Genomic DNA, 22679 nt, shown 5'->3' on the forward strand with positions numbered 1-22679 from the left:
GTGCAGGTCTGGGGTTTCCTACTCCTGGACTGTGTGACCCTGGACAAGTAACTTGACTGCTCTGTGCTTTAGGTCCCTTACCTGTAAAGTGGGGATATTCTCAATGGGCGTATGTGAGACTGAAATGAGGTCACGAAGCCTGTGCATGGTCGATACATGAAACAATGTGTTATCATGGTGATCGAAGCCCCCGGCCACCCCGCCTTTGCCGGCCTACAAATATTGGAGCATCTTAGGATGTGCGGAGGACGCCCCTCTCCTGACCCCAGGGGCATGTCTGCCAGGGCTTCAAACACCCACCTGGAAAGTGAGGAACTGTCCCTCCAGGAGTTTCTAAATAACGGCCGCCCTCACGCAGGACAAACGTCTGGTGACTGGCCGGGCCGGTGTCGCCTGCCTGAAGACACATCCGAACGCTCAGCGGCTACAGGCTGCTGTATCGCCTGCACCCGGCTCCTGGCAAATGGGCTCCCTGTTCAGTCTGACTGCGTCTGCTCTCAAAATCAGCCTTGGGGTCAAAGCAAGTGCCAGTCTGTGCTTCCATTTCTCTGCTCCCCCAGCCATCACTGCAGAGAAGTGGGATAAATACGTAATAAAATCATCAGCAAGAAACGTTTCTCCGTGTCTGCTCTAGGAGGGGTGCCTGGTAGCCATGCACTAAGATTTATCCCTTCATTAACCTTTTCATCTCTTTTAATAAACTGCATGAGGGTTTGGAGGCAGCAACTCATCTGCCCTCAATAAATATACCAAAGAGATCATTAGGCCCATACAGTGCAATGCAACGCGGCCACGAAAGTGACATCCTCCACCTGTATTCAGCAGTGTGGGGCCAGATCCACATTATCTTGTTAAATGAAAGAGCCGGTTATTAAACAGTAATGTAAGAACATAATCCTATTTTGGCAAAATATACCTAATACACATGCCCAGAAGGAGTCTAGACACAAGCACACTAAAATGTTGGCAGTGGTTATTCTGAAAAGAGAGTTGAAGGTGATTTCCATTTTCTTATCTGTATGTTTGTGAGTTATCTAGAATTGGGTTTTTTGAGCAGCCCATGAGCTGAGAATGACATCTACATTTTTACAGAGAATTAGGAACAAACAAACAAAAATCAGAAGACTATGCTGTAGAGAGCATATGTGAGCCACAAAACCTAAACTATTTAGGGCCCTTTACAGAAAAAGTTCACCAGCCTTTGGTCTAGAAAAAAAAAAAAAATTAACATGAGCATGTATTACTGCTATAAAAGTAAAAGCAGCAAGTTTTCCTTTTTGGGAGGTAATAAATTTCCACTTAACAAAAAAATGCATCTAGAATAATTTCTTTCTATTCGATAACACACCTATGGGCTGGGCACCACCCTAGACTCATCCCTCCCTCCTGCTTCACTCCTTCTCTCCCTCCTTCCTTCCCTCGCCTGCTCCCTTTCATCTCCCAACTTTTCTTGAGCACCTTCTATGTCCCAGAGGCTCACAATCCAGGGGGAAGACAGACCCAGGATCGAGTCACCACAACACTTTGGCCTGATGCCACAGTGTACCTGCGGGCCTTCCCGGGCAAGGGATCACGGGCTGGGGGCTGGGAGCACTGGCTTTGCCCGGGATGGCGAAGGTGCTCCAAGGAGGACTTCACTTGGGGTCTCCTACGATCACCCAGGACCCAGGACAGGCCCTCAGAAAGGTGATTCAAAACACCAGGCCACCTTGGCCAGAGTCCCCCGGATCAAGGTGACCAGGGGTGGTTTGGGGACCAAGAAGGGTCTTGTTTGAGGATTTCAAGAGTCAAAATTCAACATGTGGAAAACAGAAGTGGAATCTTGAGGTGGCAGGAGACCTGCCTGGCCAAAGGGCAGATGAAATGGGGCTTGGAAAGGCTTTTGGGGGCAGCAGAAAGTTGTGATGGGGGTGGTGGGGGGACGCCCTTGGGGAGCAGGCAGCGGATGCCAGGCGAGGAGTTGGGCTTTGTCCTGGAGTGATGGGGAGCCCCCCAGCAGTCTGTGGAGTGAGGACAGATGTGGGCAGCCTCATGTGGGCCAGGTGGTATGGGGCGGGGCCGGAGGCAGGGAGGCCAGGAGGCCAGGAGGCTGTCGCAATCACGACCCACTCCCCACCCGGCCGGCTTCCTGCAGCCGTGTCCAGAAGGTCCACACCTCCCTCCTTCCCACTCTCCCATCAACTCCGTCAAACCAGTAGAAGGATTGGGAAATGACTGTGGGGCAGAGGTGGGAAGTGCCCAGGGACACCCCATCCTTCCTCTTAGCTTCTGATCTAACTTTCAGCACATCTTTCTAGCCTTAGTCACACTTGAGATGATTGTGCCCGTCCTTAGCACCAGGGGAGCTGAGGCAGGGGGCCAAGCTAGCTGGGGGCTCTCACCGCACACTGCCCACCTGCTGCTCCCTTTCCTGGTTCTGGGATTTAGGGAATAAGCCAAACGAGCAGGCCGGGCCCAGCCTCACCGCACCGGGATTTCTGAACACCTCTTAGCTAGATGTGGTACTAGGCTCAGGCCAGGCAGACCACGGTTGGAATCCCAGCTCTGCCTCTCTGTGTGACCCTGGGCAAGTCACTCCCCCTCTCTGGACCTCAGTTGCCTTATCCTTAAAAATTACTCACCATATAAGAACCAAAGGCTGTAACACCCACAAATTACAGAGTAGGTTTGCAATCAACATTCCTTCCCTCCTTTGCAGGCTTATAAGGAAACTAGGTGAAGCATAGGCTCTGCCCTCAGGGGGTTGTTACCTGTGGAGCCAGGACAAAGCGCACGGAGACAATTAGACACAATAATGAGCTGAATAACATCATAAGATGTTGCCCTGCCCTAGCACACGCGGCGGTTTGTACCTCGGACCTCTGTGGCTCTTTTGCGGCATTGCTCACACAGGGCTCCTGTTCAGTTCCTTGAACACACCAGGTCCTGCCACAGGGCCTTTGCATAGGTGGTTTTCTCCACCTGCAACGCTCTCCTTGCTATCTACCTTTGCCCCCTCCCCCACCGAGATCAAGGAACTCTCTAGGCAAGATTAAATTTTAATACACTTTAATTAAAAAAGAAATGACAGCCACCTGGCACTTGGATGGGCAGGAAGAGGAGGAAGAGTGCCAGTCTGATGTCCCCACTGTCTCAGCTCTGAGGAGGCACCTTGCTTCCCGGGAGGGCTGGCCTCTCCCGGAAAAGGTTGATGGCTCCCTTCTCCATGTGCCTGAAGAACTTGGAACTCTCGTGAAGCCTCGTCACATTGCTTTGCAATGACTGGGTCACATGCCTTTCTGCCCCACTGGACTGGGTGCCGTCTCCATGGCAGCTCATCTTCCCAGTCAATCTTGCCCAGGAGGCTGGCAGTCTGTAGCACACAGATGTTAACCCAAATGTGAATTATGGGTCAGAGCATCGCTCCTGGTTCCCACAGTGCTTAACTAACTCCACAACAAATTTCTGGTCTCCTGGTTTTTTTTTTCACAGCTTTACTGAGGTATAATTTGCATTCCATACATGTCACCCATTTTAAGCATACAGTTCAATGAATTTCGGTAAATATATACACTTGTGCATCCACGCCCACAAGCAAGGTTTAACATACTTCTGGCACTGCCAACATTCCCTCGTATCTCTTTGCAGTCCATCTCCAGCCCCAGGTAACCAGTGATGTGATTTCGGTCACTGTAATTTTGCTTTTCATAGCATTTCATATCAAGGAAATCAGATAGTGTGTGGTCTGCTGTCTGGCTTTCTTTGCTTACTATAACGTTTTTGAGGTTCATCCACATTGTAGCACATATCAGTGTGTTTTTTTCCTTTTAATTAGTGAATGGTATTCCATAATATGGATGTATACATTCTCCTGTTGGAGGACGTTTAGGTTGGATCCATTTCTTTGGATTTAATGAATAATACTGCTGTGATCACTGGCATACAAATATTTGTGTGGACGTCTGTTTTCAATTTGCTTAGGTAGATATTTAGGGCTAGAATTACTAGATCATGAGATAAAATGCTTTCTAGGAAGCCCGTCAAGGAGTGTGTCTAAGTGGCTGTACCATTATGCATTCCCACCAGCAATGCACAAGGTACCAGTTTCCCTATATCCTCACCATCATCCCCAAAGTTTCCTGTGTTCCTCTGTACGTTCCATTATAGTTTTCATCTCAAAATTTGATTTGGGTCTTTTAAAATTGACACCTAACACTATATTATTAGTTGCAAGTGTACAATATAACCTGGTATAGTCAGGTGTTTTGGTTTGTTTTTAATCTTACCCATTCTAATGGGTGCATAGTGGTACAATGTTGAATAGAAGTGGTGAGAGCAGACGTCCTTGTTTTGTTCCTGGTTTGAGGTAGCGAGCATTGTCTTTCACCATCAAACGTGATGCTAGCTGTGGGTTTTTCACAGATGCTCTTTATTACATCGAGGAAGTTCCCTTCTATTCTAGTTTGCTGGGAGTTTTTATTGTGAATAAATGCTGACAAATGCTTTTCCTGCATCTACTGAGGTGATTATATGATTTTTCTCCTTTGATAATATGGTGTAATATATTTACTGATGCTTGGATGTTATGCTAAACTTGCATTCTGAGATGAACCTCAAACAACCATGATGTATTATCCTCTGTATATATTGCTGGGTTTGATTTGTTAATACTTTAAAAATATTTTTGTATCCATGTTCATGAGAAGTATGTATCTATAGGATTTTTTTTTCTTGTGATTTCTTTGTCTGGCTTTGCTGTCAGGATAATACTAGCCTCATGAAATGAATTGGGAAATGCTTCTTGTATTTTCTGAGTTTCTGCAGAATTGGTAGTATTTCTCCCTTACGTATTTGATTAGGATTCACAAGGGGAAGTCATCTGGGCCTGGCCTTTTCTTTGTGGGAAGGTTTTTAATTACCAACTCAAATTTTTAACTTCATAAAGGTATATTAAGATCTTCTCTTTCTCCTTGAGTCAGTTTTGGCAATTTTTATCTTTTGAGAAATTTGTCCATTTCCTTTACGTTTTCAAATTTCTTGGCATAAAGTTCATAATATTCTCTTGCTGTCCTTTTTCTTCTCTTGTTTATATTTATTCCGTAACAGATTTACTGAGCCATAATTAACATACAATAAACTACATATTTTAGGGGGTATAATTTTATACATTTTGACATATATATACACTAATGAAACCTTTACCACATCAAGGTGAGAACAAATCCACCACCCCAAAAGTTTCCTGTGTCCCTTTGTATATGGCATTATAGTTTTCATCTCGTAAAATTTGACTTGAGTCTTTTTGAATTTTGAGGTATAATTGAGATATAACATTATATTAGTTTCAGGTATACAAGGTAATGATTCAATATTATATATACTGCAAATTGATCATCACAAGTCTAGTTAATATCCATCACCGTGCATAGTTACCATTTTTTTTCTTGTGATGACAGCATTTAAAATTTAACCTATTAACAAATTTGAAACATGCAGTACAGTGTCACTATAGTCATCCTGCTGTGCATCTTTTTTAGATCCTCCAGTTTATAACGGAAATTTTAGTTTCATTGATTTTCTTAATTGTTCTTACTTTATTAATTTCTGCTCTTCCCTTTATTACTTCCATCCTTGTACTTAATTTGGGTTTAATTTCTTCTCCTTTTCTAGCTTCTTAGGGTGGAAACTTAGATAATTAATTTTTATACCTTTTTTTCCCTAATATAAGCATTTAAAGATATAAGTTCCCCTCTAAGCACCGCTTTAATTAAACCCTGAACATTTTGATACGTTTTTAAATTTTTCCTTCAGGTCCAGACATTTTTCTAATTTCCTTTGTGATGTCTGTTTTTGAGCATGAGTTATTTAGAAGCATGTTGTTTAACTTCTAGGTATTTGATGGGGGAGGGTTCCCACATTTCTTTCTACTTTAATTCTTTTGTGTTTAAGGAGTATACTCTGTATGATTTCAATCCTTTTAAACATGCTGAGACTTATTTTTGGCCCAATACTTGGTATATTCTGGTGAAGGCTCCATGTATACTTTAAAAGAATGTATATTCTGCTTTTGTTAGGTGGAGTCTTATAAAGGTCAATTAGGTAAATTCTCTTGATAGTGTTATTCAAATGTTCTGTATCCTTCCTGATTTTCTGACTACTTTTTCTACCAGTTACTGAGAGGAGTATTAAAATCTTCATGTATTTTAGGCCATTTTTATCATAGACATATACATTTATAATTGTTATATCCTTATGCCATATTGACCTTGTAGTCATTATGAAGTGTTCTTCTTTGCCTACAGTAATAATCTTTATCTTAAAGCCTATTTTGTTTGTTATTAATACGACCAGTCCAGCCCTCTCATGGTTTTGTTTGCATGGTATATCCTTTCCTATCCTTTCACTTTCTTGTACACAGCATATAGTTGGATCTTGCTTTTTAATCCAGTCTAGGACACCTCTGCCTTTTGAAGGGAGGTTTAGTTCATTCACATTTAATGTATTACCGAGGTGGTTAGAGTTGGTCTGCAATTTTGCTCTTTGTTTTCTACTTGTTTCACCTCTTGTTGTGCCTGTTCCTTATATATTGCCTTCTTTGTGTTAAACAAATCTTTTTTTTAATTGAAGTATAATTGATTTGAAATGTTGTGTTAATTTCTGTTGTATAGCAAAGTGATTCAGTTATACATATATATACATTCTTTTTTCATATTCTTTTCCGTTACGGTTTATCACAGGATATTGAATATAGTTCCCTGGGCTATACAGTAGGACTTTCTTTATCCATTCTGTATATAACAGTTTACATCTGCTAACCCCAGCCTCCCACTCCATCCCTCCCTCCCACACCCCCCTCCCCCTTGGCAACCACAAGTCTGTTCTCTATGTCTGTGAGTCTGTTTCTGTTTTGTAGATAAGTTCATTTGTGTCATATTTTAGATTCCACATATAAGTGATATCATATGGTATTTGTCCTTCTCTTTCTGACTTACTTCACTTAGTATGATAATCTCTAGGTCCATCTATGTTGCTGCAAATGGCATTACTTCACTCTTTTTTATTGCTGAGTAGTATTCCAATTCCACATTGTATATATGTACCACATCTTCTTTATCCATTCATCTGTTGATGGACAATTAGGTTGTTTCTATGTCTTGGCTATTGTGAACAGTGCTGCTATGAACATAGGGGTGCATGTATCTTTTTGAATTATAGTTTTGTCTGGTTATATGCCCAGGAGTGGGATTGCTGCATCATATGGTAGCTCTATTTTTAGTTTTTTGAGGACCCTCCATACTATTTTCCAGAGTGGCTGCACCAACTTACATTCCCACCAACAGTGTAGGAGGGTTCCCTTTCTCCACACCCTCTCCAGAATTTGTTATTTGTAGACTTTTTAATGTTGGCCATTCTGACTGGTGTGAGGTGGTACCTCATTATAGTTTTGATTTGCATTTCTCTAATAATTAACAATGTTGAGCATCTTTTCATGTGTCCATTGGCCATATGTATGTCTTCTTTGGAGAAATGTCTATTAGGCCTTCTGCCCATTTTTCGATTGGGCTGTTTGTTTTTTTGTTGTTGAGTTGTATGTGCTGTTTGCATATTTTGGAAATTAAGCCCTTGTCAGTGCCATTGTTTGCAAATATTTTCTCCCATTCCATAGGTTGTTTTTTTGTTTTGTTTATGGTTACCTTTGCTGTGCAAAAGCTGGAAAGTTTGATTAGGCCCCATTTGTTTATTTTTGTTTTTATTTCTAGTGTAGACTGACCTACGGAAACATTGGTACGATTTATGTCAGAGAATGTTTTGCCTATGATCTCTTCTAGGAGTTTCATGGTGTCATGTCTTATGTTTAAGTCTTTAGGCCATTTTGAGTTTATTTTTGTGTATGGTGTGAGGGTTTGTTCTAACTTCACTGATTTACATGTGGCTGTCCAACTTTCCCAACACCACTTGCTGAAGAGACTGTCTTTTTCCCATTGTATATTCTTGCCTCCTTTGTTGAAGATTAATTGACCATAGGTGTGTTGGTTTATTTCTGGGCTCTCTATTCTGTTCCATTGATCCATATGTCTGTTTTTGTGCCAATACCATGCTGTTTTGATTTCTGGAGCTTTGTAGAATTGTCTGAAGTCTGGGAGGGTTATGCCTCCTGCTTTGTTCTTTTTCCTCAGGATTGCTTTGGCAATTCTGAGTCTTTTATGGTTCCATATAAATTTTAGGATTATTTGTTCTGTGAAAAATGTCATGGGTAATTTGGTAGGTATTGCATTAAATCTGTAGATTGCTTTGGGTAGTATGGCCGTTTTAACAATATATAAATATTTTTTAAAATAGATTTTTTTAAGCCAACCACTTTTATTATCATTCTTGTATTTTATAGGACAAAAAAAAAAAAAAGAGGAATGTAGCAAACGTGTCAGGTTGTATAAAAAAAATGCAGGTTTGTGCACGTTGCTCTATTTACACCTGGGAGCAGGCTCTCCCCTCCTTCAGGCGCAGCAGCTGCCCTCGTCTGAGGCCCCTTTGCAGACACAGCCCTGGGCACACTTGGCATAGCTCACAGGGCAGCAGGAGCAGCAGCTCTTTTTGCAGGAGGTGCATTTGCACTCTTTGCATTTGCAGGAGCCGGCACACGTGCAGGATCCGCCTGTGGCACAGGAGCAGTTGGGATCCATGGCGAGAGGAAGCAGAGGCTGGGATCCAGAGACTGCAGCACAAAAGATGGCAAGGACATTGAGGGGGCATGCTTAAATAGATCTTTACTGGAGTATAATTGCTTCACAGTACTTTGTTAGTTTCTGCTGTACACCAAAGCGAATCAGCCATATGCCTACACATGTCCCCATATCCCCTCCCTCTTGAGCCTCCCTCCCACCCTCCCTATCCCAACCCTCTAGGTCAATGCAAAGCACCGAGCTGATCTCCCTGTGCTATGCTGCTGCTTCCCACTAGTTAACTATTTTCCATTCAGTAGTGTACGTATGTAGATGCTACTCTCACTTCACCCCAGCTTCACCCTCCCACCCCGTGTCCTCAAGTCCATTCTCTATGTCTCGCTCTTTATTCCTGCCCTGTAACTAGGTTCATCAGTACCATTTTTTTTTTCATTTTAACAGTATTACTTCTTCCAATCCAAGAGCATGGGATATCTTTCCGTTTCTTTGAATCATCTTCAATTTCCTTTATTAATGTTTTATAGTTCTCAGCATATCAGTCTTTCACCTCCTTGGTCAGGTTTATTCCTAAGTATTTTATTGTTTTGTGTGTGCAATTTTAAAAGGTATTTTTTTTTACATTCCTTTTCTGATATTTCATTGTTAGTGTTAAGAAATGCAACCAATATTTCTATATGTTAATCTTGTATCCTGCTACCTTGATGAATTTGTTTATCAATTCTAGTAGTTTTTGTGTGGAGTCTTTAGGGTTTTTCTTTTTTTTTTTAATTTACATTTTCTTTATTTTTATTTTGGTTGCGTTGGGTCTTTGTTGCTGCACGTGGGTTTTCTCTAGTTGCAGCGAGCGGGGGCTACTCTTTGTTGCTTCTCATTGCGGTGGCTTCTCTTGTTGTGGAGCACGGGCTCTAGGTGCATGAGCTTCAGTAGTTGTGGCATGCAGGCTCAGTTGTTGTGGTTCGTGGGCTCCAGAGCGCAGGCTCAGTAGCTGTTGTGCACGGGCTTAGTTGCTCCATAGCATGTGGGATCTTCCCAGAACAGGGATCGAACCAGTGTCCCTTGCATTGGCAGGTGGATTCTTAACCACTGCACCACCAGGGAAGTCCCAGGGTTTTTCTATATATAGCATCATGTCATCTGCATACAATGACAATTTTACCTCTTCCCTTTCAATTTGGATACCTTTTATTTCATTTTCTTGTCTAATTGCTGTGGCTAAGACTTCTAATACTATGTTGAATAGAAGTGGTGAGAGTGGGCATCCTTGTCTTGTTCTGGATTTGAGCAAGAAAGCTTTCAGCTTTTCACCGTTGAGTTTTAAATTGGTTTTAGGTTTGTCATAAATATCTTTTACTATGTTGAGATATGTTCCCTCTGTACCCACTAACAAATCTTTTAAAACGCATGATTTTAATTCTATTTTTTGGATATTTTTGTAGGTTTTTAATGATTTCTCTAGGCATTGCAAAATACACTTTTACCTTATCACAATCTAATACAAATGAATAATGACTAACTTTCACCAAATTTGCAGTATTTTAGTTCAATTACCCACCTTTCTTTGTGCTATTGTTATCACATATATTACACCTATATGTGTTACAAACCTAGATACACAGTGTAATAATTTTTGCTTTAAACAATCATATATATTTTAAAGAAATTAATAAAACAAAAGAAAAAAATATATCACACAGTTACCAATTTCAGTGCTCTTAATTCCAGCATGTGTATTTGGATTACTGCAGGTATCATTTCCCTTTAGTTAAAAGTTTTTATTCAGTTTTCCTTTAGTTTTTATTGTAATGCAGATCTTCTAGCAACAAATTTGCTCAGTGTTTATTTATCTGTAGATGTCTTTATTTCACCCTTATTTTGAAGGATAATTTTACTACATAGAGAATTCTTTGTTGACAAGATTTTTCCTCAGCACTTTGAATATGTCATTCCAATGTTTTCTGGCCTCCGTTATTTCTGGTGAGAACTCAGCTGCTTATTATATCGTTGTTCCTCAATATGTGATGTGTCTTTTTTCTCTTGCTGCTTTCAAGATTTTATCTTTGTCTTTGAGCAGTGTGACTATGATGTATCTCGGTGTGATTCTGTGTGTTTATCCTTCTTGTTGAGTTTCTTGGATCTTTTAGCCAATGTTTTCACCAAATTTGGGAAGATTTTGGCCATTATACTTCAAATATTTTTCTCCCCACTTATCTCTTTTCTCTCTTGGGGCTATAATGAAACATATGTTGCAGTGCTTGATATTGTCCTGAAGATTTCTGAGATTCTGTTGATGTTTCCTCAGTCTTTTCCCTCAAACTGTGTTTTTCAGTTTGGAGACTACTGATTTATCTTCAAGTTCATTGTTTCTTTCTTCTGTTGTCTCACATTTGATATTGAGCCCATCTGGTGGATTTAAACGTGGTTTTTTTTCCAGTTATTATACTTTTTAGCTCTAGAATTTCTATTTGATTTTAAACTAGTTTTTAGTTCTCTGTTGAGAGTTTCTATTTATTCACTCTCACTTAGTGTATTTTCCTTTATTCTTTGAATACACAGTCCTGCAATCCTTTGAACATATTTATAATATATTTTTTTAGCTTTTAAAAAATCTATATTCAACATCTGGGCCCACTTAGAGTCAATTCCTAGTGATTGCTTTTCTTTTTTTCCCTCGATATGGGTCACCTTTCCTGTTTCTTTGCCTGTAGAGTAATTTTTGGTTGAAAACCTGACATTGTAGATAATACATTGTGGCAACAACTCTAGATTATTTTGTTTTTCTGAGGTTGTTGATTTTTCTGTTTTAGTAGGTAATTAACTTGCCTGGACCTGAGCTGCAAACTGTCTCTCCCACAGCATGAAGCTACTGATCTTTCTGCTCATTTTAATTTTTTTTTTCTATTTTAGCTTGGCTCCCTAGGGCTCTCCCCTGTTTCTGAATAGTTCAGGGTCAACCAATGAGTGGGCATAGGTTATGCTCAGGCACCTCAAGCCAATAAGGATTTAACCCTTTGCAACCTGAACTCTGGGTGGGTTGAGCAGCTCATTCAAAGGTTCCAGTTTCAGGCATGCTAAGAAGAAGAGGGAGAAAGTTTTTAAGTGTCCCAGGGTTTCCATTTTCTCTGGGTTCTCTGGGTTCTCCTACATTTATGCTTAGTTTAGCATTCAGCTGAAGACGTGTGAAGAATTTGTTGTCTTCACCCTTCTGTGGTATATTAGCCAGGGTTTGCCAGAGAAACAGAACAGTGGGATATATAGATATAAATATAAAGAGGAGATTATTATTTTTTTAAACACCTGTATTAGAGTATAATTGCTTTATAATGGTGTGTTAGTTTCTGCTTTATAACAAAGTGAATCAGCTATACATATATGCCCATATCAAGAGGAGATTTATTATAGGAATTGGCTCACCCAAGTATGAGGCTGAGAAGTCCCATAGTCTGCCATCTGCTAGCTGGAGAACCAGGGAAGCCAGTGTAATTTCAGCCCAAGTTCAAAGGCCTGAGAATCAGAGGGCCAATGGTTTAAGTCCTGGTCTGAGTCCGAAGGCCTAAGAACAAGGGATGCTGATGTCTAAGGGCAGGAGAAGATGGATGTCCCAGCTCAAGCACAGAGAGCAAATTCACCCTTCCTCTGCCTTTTTGTTCTATTCAGGCCCTCAGTGGATTAGATGATGCCCACCTGCATTGTTGAGGGTTATCTTCTTTACTTAGTCTACAGATTCAAATGCTGCTAATCTCTTCCAGAAACACCCTCATAGACACACCCAGAAATAATGTTTTACTAGCTTTTTTGGCATCCCTCAGCCCAGTCAAGTTGAAATATAAATTAATCATCACATATGGCTCTCTCATGTTCAATATCTCCCTGTTAAATATGCCACCTTTGAACCATGTCCACCATCTTTGGCCAGTGAAGCTGTGGGTTTTTGCTGCCCTTGCTGGAGAGATCTGACACCCCCAGGCATAAAGGCCAAGAATTCAGTCTCTGCCCTCTGCAGCAGTTTTTCATGAATAAAGATTTTTCAAGTTGTAACCTGCGTTTGGTCATTTTCCAGTGCTCTGTTAGAATAATTTTGTCTAGTTTTATACTTGTTTTTTGTGGAAGAAAATTGCTATGTTCTCATGAGGACAGTACTGGAAATCTTTCCCTTTGTAATTTTTCAGGATTGTATTTTATTATCCATCTACATAAGTTTACCATAAACATTTAGAAAATAAGATAGCTTTCTCAAATCACTCATAATCTATTGCCAGAGATAATAATTGATAACATTATAGATACATCCTTTTATATCTTTTCAAACATATACATTTTGGGCTTCCCTGGTGGCGCAGGGGTTAAGAATCCACCTGCCAATGCAGGGGACACGGGTTCGAGCCCTGGTCCGGGAAGATCCCACATGCTGCGGAGCAACTAAGCCCGTGCGCTACAGCTACTGAGCCTGAGCTCTAGAGCCCGCAAGCCACAACTACTGAAGCCTGCATGCCTAGAGCCCATGCTCCACAACAAGAGAAGCCACCACAATGAGAAGCCTGCACACCACAAGGAAGAGTAGCCCCCGCTCACCGCAACTAGAGAAAGTCCACGTGCAGCAACAAAGACCCAATGCAGCCAAAAATAATAAATTAATTAATTAATTAATTTTTAAAAAAGAAAGAGCCTTTCTCTTTAAAAAAATATATATGTATTTTAAAATGGGCTAATTCGATGTATACTTTTTATTGCGGTAAAATACACATAACACAAAGTTTGCCATTTTAACCGTTTTGAAGCATACAGCTCTGGGGCATTAAGTACATTCACATTTTGGGGCAGCCATCACCACCACCCACCTCTAGAAATTTTTCATCTTCCCCAACTGAAACTGTGTACCCAGGGAGTTCCCTGGGGGCCCAGTGGTTAGGACTTGGCACTTTCGCTGCTGTGGCCTGGGTTTGATCCCTGGTCAGGGAACTAAGATCCTGCAAGCTGCTGGCACAGCCAAAAAACAACAAAACAAAACAAAACAAAACGACTGTGAACCCATTAAACCACAACTCTCCATTTCTTCCTCCCTCAGCCTCAGGCAAACACCGTTCTACAGTACTTTCTGACTCTCTGAATTTGACTGCTCTTAAGTACCTCATATATGTAGGATCATACAGTATTTATCCTTTTTAAAAAAAGTTTTTTAAATTTTTGGCTGTGTTGGGTCTTCGTTGCTACACGCAGGCTACTCTTCATTGTGGTGCTTGGGCTTCTCACTGCAGTGGCTTCTCTTGTTGCAGAGCATGGGCTCTAGGAGCATGGGCTTCAGTAGTTGTGGCACACGGGCTCAGTAGTTGTGGCACACAGGCTTAGTTGCTCCGCGGCATGTGGGATCTTCCTGGACCAGGGATCGAACCCGTGTCCCCCTGTATTGGAAGGCAGATTCTTATCCACTGCGCCACCAGGGGAGCCCAGTATTTGTCCTTTTGTCACTGGCTTCTCTCACTTAGCGTGATGTCCTCAGTGTTCATCCATATGGTAGCATGTGTCAGAATATCCATCCTGTTTAGGCTGAATAATAATATTCCATTCTACGTATATATCACGTTTTGTTTATCCATTCATCTTGGGGTTGCTTCCACCTTTTGGCTATTGCGAATAATGCTGCTATTACATCTATCTGTGCCATTTCTTTTGGGTATATACCCAGAGAGGAATTGCTGGATCACATGATCATTCTGTTTAATTTTTTTGAGGAGTTGCTGTAATGTTTTCCACAGCAGCTGCATCAGCAATGTGCAAGAGTTCCAATTTCTCTATATCCTCACCAACACTTGTTATCTTTTGTTTTTGTTTTTCATAATAGCTATCCTAATGAGTGTGCAGTGGTATCTCATTATAGTTTTGACTGGCATTTCCCTTATGATGAGTGATGTTGAGCATTCTTCATGTGCTTATTGGCCACTTGTATATCTTCTTTGGAGAAATGTCTATTCAAGTCCTTTGTCCATTTTAAAATCAGGTTGATTTTTTTGTGGGTGCTGTTGAGTTGTAGGAGTTTATTTAAAATTGAGGTAACATTAATAAGTTTTAGTTGTACAACATAATGATTCAATATTTGTATACATTATGAAGATCACCACAAGTCTAGTTAACATCTGTCACCTTATATAGTAACAACATTTTTTTTTTCTCATGATGAGAGCTTTTTACCCTCTTAGCAATTTTCAAATATGCAATTCAGTGTTGTTAACTATAGTCACCATGCTGTACATCACATCCCCATGACGTTTTAATTTTATAACTGGAAGTTTGTACCTTTTAACACATCTCACTCATTTATCCCACTCTCTACCCCCACCTTTGGCAACCACCAATCTGTTCTATCAACGAGTTTCTTTTTTTGTTTTTGTTTTGGAGTCCACATATAAGTGATATCGTATGGTATTTCTCTTTCTCTGACTTATTTTATGTAGCATAATGCCCTTGAGTTCCAACCATGTTGTTGCCAATGACAAGATTTCATTCTTTTTTATGGCCGAGTAATATTCCACTGTGTGTGTGTGTGTGTGTGTGTGTGTGTGTGTGTGTGTGTGTGTGTGTGTGTGTATAAAACACTTTTTTACATTATTCATCCATTGATGGACACTTAGGTTGTTTCCATATCTTGGCTATTGTGAATAATGCTACAATAAACATAGAGGTGTATATGTCTTTTCCAGTTACTGTTTTAATTTTCTTAAGATAAATACACAGTAGTGGAATTGCTGGATCATTTGATCGTTCTATTTTTAATATTTTGAGGACGCTCCATACTGTTCTCCATAGTGGCTCCACCAATTTACATTCCCACCAACAGTGCTCGAGGGTTCCCTTTTCTCCACATCCTCCCTGACACTTGTTATTTCCTGTCTTTTTGATAATTGCCATTCTAACAGGTGTGAGGTAATATCATTGTGGTTTTGATTTGAATTTCCCTGATGATTAGTGATGTTGATATACCTATTGGTCATCTGTATGAGTCTTTGGGAAAATATTCAGTTCCTCCTCCCATTTTTAAACTGGATTGTTTGCTTTTTTGCTGTTGAGTTGCATGAGTTGTTTATATATTTTAGATATTAACCTCTTATCAGATATATGCTTTATAAATATTTTCTCCCATTCAGTAGGTTACTTTTTCATTTGTTGATAATTTCCTTTGAGAGGCTTTTATTTTGGCTTTTGTTGCTTTTGTTTTTGGTGTCAGATTAAAAAAGTCATCATCAAGACCTACGTCACTGAGCTTTCTGAGGAGTTCTTTGTATATTCCGTATATTAATCCCTTATTAGATATAGAATTGGCAAATATTTTCTTCCATTCTATGTATTGTCTTTTCACTCTGTTAATAGAGTCCTCTGATGCATGAAAGCTTTTAATTTTGATGAAGTCCAACTTATCTATTTTTCCTTTTGTTGCCTGTGCTTTTGGTTTCATATCCAAGAAATCATTGCCAAATCCAATGTCATGATGGCTTTCCCCTATATTTTCTTCTAAGAGTCTTATAGTTTGAGTTCTGACATTTAGGTCTTTGATCTATTTTCAGTTAATTTTTGTATATAGGGTAAGGTAAGGGTCCAATGTAATCAATCAATCAGTCAATCAATTATTTTGCATGTGGATACCCAGTTTTCCCAATACCATTTGCTGAACAGACCGTACTTAATTTATTGGATGGTTTTGGCACCCTTGTTGAAAATTATTTGCCCATATATGCAAGAATTTATTTCTGGGCTCTCTGTTGGTCTATATGCCTGTCTTTATGCCAGTATCATACTATTTTGATTACTGTAGCTTTATAGTAAATTTTGAAATCAGGAACTGTGAGACCTCCAACTTTGTGCTTCTTTTTCAAGGTCGATTTGGCTATTCAGAATCCCTTAAGATTTCATGTGAACTTTAGGATATATTTTTCTGTTTCTGCAAAAAAATGTTGTTTGGATTTTGATAGGAATTGCATTGAATCTGTAGACGATATAAACATTTTTTAAACTATCTTTTTTCCATGAAGTGCTATGAATATATGAACAAAACATCAGGGGTATCTTTTATGTTCACAATCTACTTCAAAAACATCATTTTAAGGGCTGCATAGTGTTCTACCATGTGGATATATTCTAATTTATTTAATCACATTTTACTGTTTGGTATTTAGACTATTTCCCATTTTTGATATTATAAAGAGTATATGATAACTATCTTTGTACCATTATCTTTTCACAGGCGGCCTTTTCCTGGGGGGCGGTCATCACTGAGTTTTAACTATAGAGAGAACATTGGCATGAGAAATGATTTTCTTGGAACCCCTCCATTTTACAGACGAAAAACCAAAGGCTTCCAAAGCATCAGTGCTGTGGCTGGGTTTGAATTCTGGCTCCACCACTGATGAGCTAGACGAGTTTAGGCAACTACTTTAACCTCCCCTCACGGATAAAATGGGAGGAACAACAACAACAAAAAACACAGTGGGGGGCTTCCCTGGTGGCGCAGTGGTTGAGAGTCCGCCTGCCGATGCAGGGGACGCAGGTTCGTGCCCCGGTCCGGGAAGATCCCACATGCCGCGGAGCGGCTGGGCCCGTGAGCCATGGCCGCTGAGCCTGCGCGTCCGGAGCCTGTGCTCCGCAGCGGGAGAGGCCACAACAGTGAGAGGCCCGCGTACCGCAAAAAAAAACAACAACGACAAAGTGGGGGAAGTAACAATACTCAGCTTATATGGCAAATGAGTTAGCTCAGAGACCGGTATAAATTAGACATTCAGTAAATACTTCTCCCTCTCTTTCTTCTTAGCATGCCTGAAATTAGCACCCAGGATCTTTCTTTTTTTAAAAAAAATATTTTGTTGCAGTTTTGTTGTTGTTTTTTAATAAATTTATTTATTTTATTTTTGGCTGCGTTGAGTCTTCGTTGCTGCACGCAGGCTTTCTCTAGTTGCAGTGTGCGGGCTTCTCATTGCGGTGGCTTCTCTTGTTGCAGAGCATGGGCTCTAGGTGCACAGGCTTCAGTAGTTGTGGCTCGTGGGTTCTAGAGTGCAGGCTCAGTAGTTGTGGCACATGGTCTTAGTTGCTCTGCGGCATGTGGGATCTTCCTGGACCAGGGCGCAAACCCGTGTCCCCTACATGGGCAGGCAGGTTCTTAACCACTGTGCCACCAGTGAAGCCCAAACCCAGCATCTTTCTTAATCTAATCTTTCTATTACTGCAGCAGAGACCTGAAATACTTTCTAATCCCATAGTCTCACTTGAAAGGAAGGGAAAAACCCTTTCTGCTCCTAAACCACAATTCTTATTACTTTCATTAACTAACTAATATCTATATAAATTATATAACCTTTTATGTGTTATATGTATTTCTATTAATCTATATCTTATATAATATAAAATTATAGTTTATATTAATTATTTACCAGGCACTGTTCTAAGCACTTTATGAATGTTAATTCATTTCATACTTCCTAGCAGGGAAAGTGGAAATCAGCTTGGACTGAGAAAGTGCAAATCTGGCCAGCCACTTATCAGTCTGGAATAACAGACCTGGGTAAAGCCAGCTGCAGGGGAACCAGGAAACCATTCTCCTACAGCAATAGACACTGCAGTTGTAACAGGGCTGCCGATAAGGGATTTCTGAATAAACATTCCACATCTATCTTAATTTTGTAGTTTCCAAGGAAACAGGACTCTGGGTCAATGTTGCAGCACAGACCTGATGTCAATCCCTTTAAACACAGCCCTGCTTTTCTGTGAGGCTATCGAAACACTGCTTCATTTAAATTCCACCCGAACGCCATCCCACTCCAAAGTTCTACAGTAACCTTATCTTTTCCTCTGTTTGGTTCCTTTGCTGTGTGTCCTCTCTCACTGCAGTGGGTTGATAAATCTGACTTTGTCAGATTAAAGGCCTGTTCTGGGTCTTAGCTTGATTGGTTTGGGACACAACTTTTAGGCCTCAACTCCAAGAATGCCCACAAGAAACCTGGGTTGCATGTCACCCCAGTCCAGGGCTTCCCAAACTTGAGCTTGTATCAGAATCACCCGGAGAACTTGGTAAAGCACAGATTGCTGGCTCCCACCTCCCAGGGTCTCTGATTCAGTAGGTCCAGGTGGGAACCCTAGAAGTTGCATTTCTAGCAAATTGCCAGGTGATGCTGATGCTGCTGATTCCAAGGGCCCACGCTTTGCAAACGTTGCCCTAACTAACCTGCATCATCTTCACATAATAGTATCGTAAGGATCAAGTGACAAGTGTATGAAGAACTCAATTCAGGATTTGGGATATAGTAAGTGCTCGATAAATGTAAGCTATTCCTGCAATTTTTTTTTTGTTGTTATGTGTATTTTTTAAATTGAAGTAAGTTAATTTACAATGTTGTGTTAGTTTCAGGTGTACAGCAAAGTGACTCAGTTATACATATATATATACATACATATATTCTTTTTCAGACTCTTTTCTCTTATAGGTTATTACAAAATATTGAGTATAGTACTCTGTGCTATACAGTAGGTCTTTGTTGATTATCTATTTATTCCTGCTATTTTTAAATGAACTACTCAGATTCTCAAATAATCCACTCACCCACCCATTCTTCCTCTGAGAGCTCACAGTCTGGGGGCAGATAGACAACCAATTAATTACAACACAAGGCAGAATGAAATAAGCTCCTTGTGTAGATGTTAAAAGCATAACTTCAGAGTCATGTTGTGAATATGTCATTGTGTGTATTTCCCCCCACTGAGTATATTTATCCTGACCATTTCACCATGTCATTATTAGAAAACCTTCCAAACCAGAAATATTAACTTAAGCTGAATTTCTGTTTAACCATTCTATTGTTGGACGTTTATTTTCTTCCAAATGTTGCTAATATAAATAACTCTCCTATGAAGATCTTTGTATCTAAGCTGTTTGTCAGAATCACAGATGACTTTCAGAAAGAGGCCTAAAATGAGGAAATAGTTGGGGCAAAGGGCATGAATTTTTAAAAATCTCCCACTAGCTATCGTCAAATTTCTTTCCATCTTGGAATTGAAAGGTTGCTGGTTAAAGCTTCTAGATGGCAACATCTGTGCTCCTTTCGTAAGAGTTCCATGATTCTATAGCACCAGGCGAAGATTACGGGGGTCCCAGCAACAGATATATACGGTGAACAGTATATGTTCACCGTCACCCTTTGCCTTTCACTGCTTTTTGCTGAGACTAAATGAGTGTGTTGGCCTGGATTCTCCCAGCATCTTCTACCACTTTCTTCCTTGGTTAGAGGGCAGTCTTGGGCCAGTGTTTGCAGTGACATGAGGGCCTTATTTCAGCTTCCTTTACCCAGTCCCTAATGGTGCATGAATTGTTTTATGGGCTTTCAGTGAAGTGTGAAAGGATGGGAGGGAAACCATTTCCTGGTGACCTTTATTTAACCCAAGGCTTGGCTGAAACTGGAATAAACTGAGGCAGGTGATAATAGAGCATGAAATGGCTAAATCTATGGTCAGCCTTCATTTAAAGTAAATTGCTCTTCAAAGGAAGTAGCACCTTCACCACCATCCCCAAGGACCACCAGCCTTACCTGTGAATAGAGCATCCTTGTGGGCACTTGGCACCACCTGTTCAGTCCTGCCCTTTCTTCTAAGGACTCATGTCAACCCCATGGGAGAAACCTCCAGTTACCCCCAGCCCACATTTGCTCTTTCCACTCTTGAGAGCTGCGCCGGGGTCTGAGCTCTTTGCATACCTCGTCTCAATCCTCACACCTATTGGTAGCCCATTTCACAGCTGAGAAAACTGAGGCTCGGAGCAGCGTGAGAACTTGCCCGAAGGAGAAAGCAGGAGAGCTGGAGTTGGAAGTCAGGTTGCCTGTGTCCTGAGGCTGGACTGGCTGCCCCATGTCAGTCCTGGAGAGTTGTCTGCGGACCACGTACCTTGCCCAGAGCCTTTTCCCACTGCCCATTGCTTACATCACGTTTAGAGCCCTTGTCCGTGCATCTGTCTTGTTTTATTATTATCATCTCCTAATCTGGATGCCTGACTTGCTATTCTCTGGGTAACCCTACCTCAGCACAGGGCGGGCACGGCATGGGTACCCAGAGGTGCTTGGGGATGTCCTTCCTTTTCCTTCCTTCCTCCATCCCTCTATTCCCAGAAGGAATGATTTTGGTCAAGAAAATATATCCAGGAGGGGGAAATGTCTTCATTTCCACTTTTGTAGTTCAACTTTTTGTTTTAATTAATTAATTAATTAATTTGGGACTTCCCCCCGATGGTCCAGTGGTTAAGACTCCATACTTCCACTGCAGGGGGCGCAGGTTTGATCCCTGGTCTGGGAACTAAGGTCCCACATGCCATGCAATGTGGCCAAAAAAAAAAAATTAATTTGAAGTATAATTTATCTACAATGTCATGTTAGTTTCAGGTGTACAGCAAAGTGATTCAGTTATACATATATATGCATATATATATATTTTTTTTTCAGGTTCTTTTCTCTTATAGGTTACTACAAAATATTGAGTGTAGTCCTCTCAACTTTTTTTTAGAGAGAGACTCAACTTATCTAAATCATCCTTCCCCTAAACCCACTACGATCTTAAAGAAAGCAATAACGATTCTAGGTAGTTCATAAATGTTGACTGAACAATTTCAGCTCCCACAGGAGACACCAGGAGATCCATGTAGCAGGCCCCATCCCTCCCCTGCCCTTCTTGTTCCCTTCCTTAGGTATTTACTGTGTGGCCTCCCTGTGCTAGGTATTGGCTGGAGACACAGTGGTGAAGTAGATGGCCCTGGCTCTCTTGGCCATCCCCGTGGGTCAGGATGCAGACGCTCATGGTCAAGGATGGCCCAATAGGAGGTCTCTGTTCAGCATTTTCTCTTTTTCCAGCTTTATATAGTTATACTTGACAACTAAAATTGTAAGATAGTTGAAGTGTACATCATGATGATTTAATATACATGCCCATTGTGAAAGGATCCCCCCCATCTAGTTAATTAACACATCCATCACTATATATATATAAAACTTTTTTGGTGAGAACATTTAAGTTCTACTCTCAGCAAATTTCAATTATATAATACAGTCTTATCAACTATAGTCACAATGCTACACCTTAGATCCTCAGGCCTTATTCACCTTAGAGCTGAAAGTTTGTACCATTTTAGCAACCTTTCTTTCTTTCTTTTTTTTTTTTTTTTTTTGCGGTACACGGGCCTCTCACTGTTGTGGCCTCTCCCGTTGTGGAGCACAGGCTCCGGACGCGCAGGCCCAGCGGCCATGGCTCACGGGCCCAGCCGCTCCGCGGCATGTGGGATCTTCCCGGACCGGGGCACGAACCCATGTCCCCTGCATCGGCAGGCGGACTCTCAACCACTGCACCACCAGGGAAGCCCCTAGCAACCTTTCTTTACTTCCCTCACCTCCCGGCCCCTGGCAACCACTTTTCTATTCTCTGTTTCTATGAGTTGGAGTTTTCTTTTTTTTTTTAGGATTCCACATATAAGTGATACCATGCAGTATCTGTCTTTCTCTCTCTGGCTTAGTTTCACTTAGCATAAAGCCCTCAAGGTCCATCCATGTTGTCACAAATGACGGGATTTCCTTCTTCCACATGGCTGAATAATATTCCATGGTAATATATATACCACATCTTTACCTATTCATCTGATGATAGACACTTGTGTTGTTTCCATATCTTGGCTGTTACGAATAATGCTGCAATGAACAAGGGACTGCAGATATCTCTTTGAAATCTTGTTTACAGTTCCTTTGAATTTATACCCAGAAGTGGAATTGCTGGATCTTACGGTAGCTCTATTTTTAATGTTTTGAGAAACCTCCATACTGTTTTCCATAGTGGCTGCACCTGTTTACATTCCCACCAACAGTACAAAAGGGTTCCCTTTCCTCCATATCCTGGCCAATACTTGTTATCTCTTATCTTTTGTTGTTGTTTTTAAAAAATATTTATTTATTTATTTGGCTGCACTGGGTCTTAGTTGCACCATGCGGGATCTAGTTCCCTGACCAGGGATCGAAC

At 40.8% G+C, this 22679-nt stretch overlaps 1 protein-coding gene across 1 annotated transcript; it reads right to left on the reverse strand.

The window, feature by feature from the left end:
- Nucleotides 1–8329: 8329 nt before the first annotated feature.
- LOC101281979 (metallothionein-1E) lies at nt 8330–8727 on the reverse strand. The gene has a single exon (XM_004272467.3). The coding sequence runs from the start codon at nt 8658–8660 to the stop codon at nt 8475–8477; it is 186 nt and encodes a 61-aa protein (XP_004272515.1). The 5' UTR covers nt 8661–8727; the 3' UTR covers nt 8330–8474.
- Nucleotides 8728–22679: the final 13952 nt, after the last annotated feature.

Source organism: Orcinus orca, chromosome 1, assembly GCF_937001465.1.
Source record: "Orcinus orca chromosome 1, mOrcOrc1.1, whole genome shotgun sequence".
NCBI lineage: Eukaryota > Metazoa > Chordata > Mammalia > Artiodactyla > Delphinidae > Orcinus > Orcinus orca.